Genomic DNA, 5482 nt, shown 5'->3' on the forward strand with positions numbered 1-5482 from the left:
ATTGTAGAGATGAGGTCTCGCCAAGTTGCCCAGGCGGGTCTCGAACCCGCGGGCTCATGTCTCCTTAGTTTTGATTGTACAGGAGTTTATGATGTTCCTATGTAATTTATTTTTATTTATTTATTTTTTGTAGAGATGAGGTCTCACTGTGTTGCCTAGCCTGCTCTTGAACTCCTGGGCTCTAGGAATCCTTCTGCCTCAGCCTTCCAAAGTGCTGGGATTACAGGTGTGAGGCACTGTGCCAGGCCCTCACATAGTCTCATTTTTGAGCAGAAACCTCACCACTCACCCGTTTATATCCTGATCAGTGTCTAACTGTGCCAACTTCTTGGTACTTTGCAAGTTATTTTTAGTTTGAAAAGTAATTTCAGGAGCCTCCCTGTTCTCTCCGGTCCTTAGAGCTCGCCGTCTGTCCAGCTCTTTTACTTTTTAACTCCCAGGACTTGAACTCCAGCCATGTCTTCTGAAGAAGGAATGCTCTTTGTGGGAGGGCTCCACTTTAACACCGATGAGCAGGCACTGAAAGACCACTTCAGCAGCTTTGGCCCTATTTCTGAGGTGGTTGTTGTCAAGGACCGGGAGACTCAGCGATCCCGGGGTTTTGGCTTCATCACCTTCACCAACCCAGAGCATGCCTCATATGCCATGAGAGCCATGAATGGAGAGTCCTTGGACAGTCGCCAGATCCGTGTTGACCATGCAGGTGGTGGGGACCAAGGCTATGGGAGTGGCAGATATGACAGCCGATCTGGAGGAAATGGATATGGATATGGACGGTCCAGAGACTATGGTGGCAGAAACCAGGGTGGTTATGACTTCTACTCAGGAGGAAATTACAGAGACAATTATGACAACTGAGATGAGACATGCACACAAAATATACACAGGGAATAACACTTCTGAGCCAGGATTGTTCTTCCAAAATGGCTGTATTTATAAAAGATTTTTGGAGCTGCACTGAAACATCTGTTTTTATTACACCAGCTTCTATTTTTCAATTGCGATCCTAAGGTAGCTTATTAAAGACCTTTTAGAAAGCTCCATGTTTTTATTTTTATTTTTTTATTTTTTTTGAGTTGGAGTCTCACTCTGTCACCCAGGCTAGATGCCAGTGGCTGCTCCCGGCCACCGCAGACTCGACCTGCTGGGCTCCGGCGATCCTTCCGCCTCAGCCTTCCAAGTAGCTGGAACTACAGGCGTGCGCTACCACGCCTGGCTAAATTTGTTTTGGTTTATTGTAGAGTTGAAGGCTCGCCAAGTTGCCCAGGTGGGTCTCGAACCCTCGGGCTCAGGCAATTCACTCGCCTCAGCCTCCCAAAGGCACGGGATTACAGGCTGAGCCAAGCCCAACTGCTCCATGTGTTTTTAAAAATTTTCTCTGCCGTTTAAAGACAAATTCTAGGACATTTGTAGAGTCTGGGTATTTTTTTTTTTTTGATGAGTTTTTTTAGTTTAGGATCTCAGGATTATTGGTTCTAGCAATAATGGGTTCTGGCAAGTTTGGGCAGACTGATGAAAATTAATGTGTATGAAGGGACATTTAAGAGAATTCTGTATATAATGTTTATTATGGTTATGAAGCAATTTCAAAATGTATCTATAAGAAATCTGCATCAAGAACATGATTACCTAGGGACGTTTTTTTACTCAAGATCACCAACCTGGTTATATAGAAGAGCTTCTTAATAATGTATGTGAATGTCATTTTTTTAAAACACTGGAAAAAAATATTCTGTTGTGTCTCATATAGTGTTTAGGATGTCCTTCACGGAGCTGATTAAAAAGTTGAAACCTGAAAAAAAAAAAGAAAGAAAAGTAATTTCAGCCTTTCCAAGCATGAATATCTCCTCCTCCACTCTGTAGATCCCGGTGTATTTTATACGCCAGCTGTCACACAATCCAGCTCTGCAGCCTGGACCTGTGTCTGTTCTGCAAAGTGGTTTTGCCAGTCAAGCTTATATCCTTTGGTTTATAGCAGCGGTCCCAACTTTTTTGGCATCAGTGACTGGTTTCATGGAACATAGTTTTTCTGTTGGGGGCAGGATGGTTTCAGGATGATTCAAGCACATTGCATTTATTGTACACTTTATTTCTATTATGATTATATTGTCATATAATGAAATAATTATATAACTCACCATAATGCAGAATCGTGGGAGCCTTGGGCTTGTTTTCCTGCAACTAGACGGTCCCATCTGGGGTGATGGGAGGCAGTGATACCCAAAGTGTGTTGCTCATGTCCAGTCTACTCTGTATTCTCATTTTGGTTGCTGTCACAGCATAAAACCCCGCTTCACAAAGATAGCATGCTGGAAATGGAAGCTGGCTTTTCAGTGCTGATCTGACAGGAGGCGGAGCTCAGGTGGTAAGGTGAGAGATGAGGAGCAGCGCTGGCTGACCTCCTGCTGTGCGACCCAATTCCTAACAGGTCATGGATGTGTATTTTCCGTGGCCCCAGGCTTAGGGACCCATACTTTATAGGAAATAAATTTCCTCCTGTGGCAATTCATTTTATCTCTGGACTAAAGTGACTTTAAAAAGAACCACAGACTGCTTCCTTATAACTTTCCTACACAGGTAAAGTTGTACCCCCTGTGGTCACACAGAACGAGTGCCACCCTCTCCCACGTATCATTTCTTTTCATTATTGTTCCTTAGCTGGCTCTTAGGGGCTGGTCAGCATCCTAGTTTGGTCTTCTCAGATTACTTTTGAAATGCTTCCATGGGAAGTGAACTATTTCAGTGTGGTTCACTCTGCAGGGAGAGCAGAACTGTTCATCAACAAGGGTTTCTTAAGTGCCTACTGTGTGCCAGGTCCTGTTCTCAGTACTGAAGACATAGCAGTGAAAGATGGACCAAACTGTCTGTCCTCACTGAGTTTACATCTTGATGGGGGCAGTAGACACCACAAATAGGTCAGTTCTGTAGTTTGTAGAGGGTAGTGCTATGGAGAGAAACCGAGCAGAGGAAGCAGCAGAGGGAATTCCAGTCGAGGACCAGGGGCTTGAGTTCTAATTTGGATAGTGGAGCAGGCCTCCCTGAGAAGGTGATTTTTGAGTGAAAATGCAAAGAAGGTGTGAGTCTTCTTATATGGGGAAAGAGTGATCTGGGTACGTAGAACAGCCAGTGCAGAGGCCCTGAGGCAGAAGTGTGTCTGGCATGTCTGAAGAGAGCAAGGAGACCAGCGTCATGTGACATAGAGAAGGTGGCAGAGGGGACAACATTTGAGCCTAGAGAAGTAGTGGGGGCACTGAATGCATGGCCCTGGTAGCCGTAACGAGGACTTGGCTTTAACTCACAGTGGGATGCGGAGTCTTTGGAGGCTTTTGAGGAGAGGAATAATGTGATCTGAGTGAAGTTTCAGAAGGAGCCGTCTGGCTGCTATGGTGGGAATAGACTGAGGAGGGGCAAAAGTTATAACAATTCAGGCAAGAAGGACCAGGGTGGTGCAGTGAAGGCGAGAAGTGGTTGGATTAGAGACATTTTGACAGTCACACCAATGGGGTTTCTTATTCTAAGTACAAAAATGATGTGGTTTCAGTATGGCCACAGCATATTGTTGACTCATACTGAACTCACTGTCGACTAAAACTCATCTTAAAAAACTGACCTGTATAGGCTGGGTTTGGTAGCTCAAACCTGTAATCCCAGCACTTTAGGAGGCTGAGGTGAGAGGATTGCCTGAGTCTAGGGGTTCGAGGCCAGTCTGGATGATTTGGTGAGACTTCGTCTCTACAATAAAAAAAATTATGTATTAGCTGAGCGTGGTGGCATGCACCTGAATAGTTCCAGCTGTTTGGAATACCTGGAAGGGATGGAAGGATCACCTGAGCCCAGCAGATCGAGGCTGTGGTGGCCATGAGCGTGCAACTGCACTCCAACCTGGGTGACCGAATGAGATTCCAACTCAAAAACGAACAACAAAAAACTGACCTATGCCAATGCTCCAGTGCCTGTTTTAGTGTGTGCTTGTGAAGTTGGTTGTGGTGCCAAGCTAAAGATTTTACCTCTGTGTCGGGAATTGTTTTGTTAGATTTGACTCATTGCTCCAGGTAGACACACATTTGGGGACTCCCTCGTCTGTTACCAGGATAGTAGCTTCTCTGTGAGCTTTATGTGAATCCACACATTTCACAAGGATGCCTCTGTGTCTTCCAAAACCTTGAGTGAGGGTTCAACAAGACAGGGCTAATGGCAGACCTCTTGAACCTCCCTCCAGGTCAATTGTGGATTTATAAGTCACACACTTGGGTAGAATTGGTTCTATCTTGCCTGGCTGACCTGCCTGCACGTCTTCGTTGTGTGCGTGAAGATAACATGCAAGCTGTTAGCTGCGCTGCTGAGATTAGACAGCTTAGAGTAGGTCTGTTGGAGTTCTCTGATCTGCCAGTGTAGAACCCACCACATCAGTGGAGAGAGAGAGGAGCACCTCACCGGTGTATACTTAGTGCACTCATTCTCCTTGTGCCTGCTCGCATGGTGTGCATCATGCAAGTGGCTTCTCCCGGTGTTCGCCAGCAAGATGGTGACAGTTCACTTGGCTCTTGCCCAGGCTTGATGGCTCCTCCTACCCGGCTGTGCTTTGCAGAACCTACCTTTTCTCCCTTCCTGAGGGTGAGGATTGGAGCCTTCTGACCTCTCTTCTGCTCTCCATGGTTCCTGAGTGGCGGCAGCAGCACGTCTGCCGAGCTTACCTGGTCTCTTCACTGACTCTCCCCCTGCTCCACCCCAGCTTCACGTGCTTTGTTCAGCACCACCTGATGAGTGTTAGCGACACACCGTGAGAAAACTGTGACTCTGAAGGGACCATGGGACCCCCAGTGGTCCCTGCTGTTGACATAAATGCCTGACATTCAAGGGCCCCTTTGTCTGGTCACCCTTGTTTTCCGATACTACCGCTCCCAGATATTTCTCTAGTCAAAGAATTCTTTTTCTCCCCCTTCACACACATGTCTGTTTGCTGCTGTATGTGTGATTTCTGTCATCCTGTCATTCCCTTCTTTGAGATCCAGCTTAAATTTGGCTGCTAGGAAGCAGTCCACGTTTTCACTGCCTGAATGGGTCTCTCTTTCAGCGTTGCAGAATTTCATGTTTAATTGTGCACTGACTTACATTGATTCTCTTTCATTGAATGGGTTCGTTTTGTCTCCCCCACTGCCCTTTTCTGAGACCACGTATTAATGGCTGCTTCATGCTCTCAAAATGCTTTCTTTGCACAGCGTCCTGCTAGACACCATAGTTAAGGATCATTAAAAATGTACTTGTTTATTGTGCTCCTAATTGCAGTTGAAGATGCCCACACTGGCCTGATCAAAGGAAACAGTAAGCAGACAGTTTGGAGGGGCTACTTGGTATGTTATTTTAAATTAAAACTATGTTTTTGCAGTAGACTAGAATAATAAAAATATGAGTAATAAGCTGGGCTCGGTGGCTCAGCCTGTAATCCCGTGCTTTGGGAGGCTGAGGTGAGTGGATTGCCTGA

General features: G+C 45.9%; 1 protein-coding gene and 1 pseudogene across 2 annotated transcripts in view; both read left to right on the forward strand.

Annotated features, from left to right (window-relative positions):
- Positions 1-5482, forward strand: part of GNPTAB (N-acetylglucosamine-1-phosphate transferase alpha and beta subunits) — a 69515-nt gene that overhangs the window by 17022 nt on the left and 47011 nt on the right. The window contains exon 5 of the mRNA XM_008056505.2: positions 5287-5351. Within this exon, the coding sequence (XP_008054696.2) occupies positions 5287-5351 (65 nt within the window). The remainder of the gene's footprint in view (positions 1-5286; positions 5352-5482) is intronic.
- Positions 405-962, forward strand: LOC110595500 (annotated as a pseudogene). Its single transcript, XR_002481888.1, has one exon. The product of XR_002481888.1 is annotated as an RNA-binding protein 3 pseudogene (transcript).

Source organism: Carlito syrichta, unplaced genomic scaffold (genome assembly GCF_000164805.1).
Source record: "Carlito syrichta isolate Samal-C Ts95f unplaced genomic scaffold, Tarsius_syrichta-2.0.1 Scaffold302384, whole genome shotgun sequence".
Taxonomy (NCBI): Eukaryota; Metazoa; Chordata; class Mammalia; order Primates; family Tarsiidae; genus Carlito; species Carlito syrichta.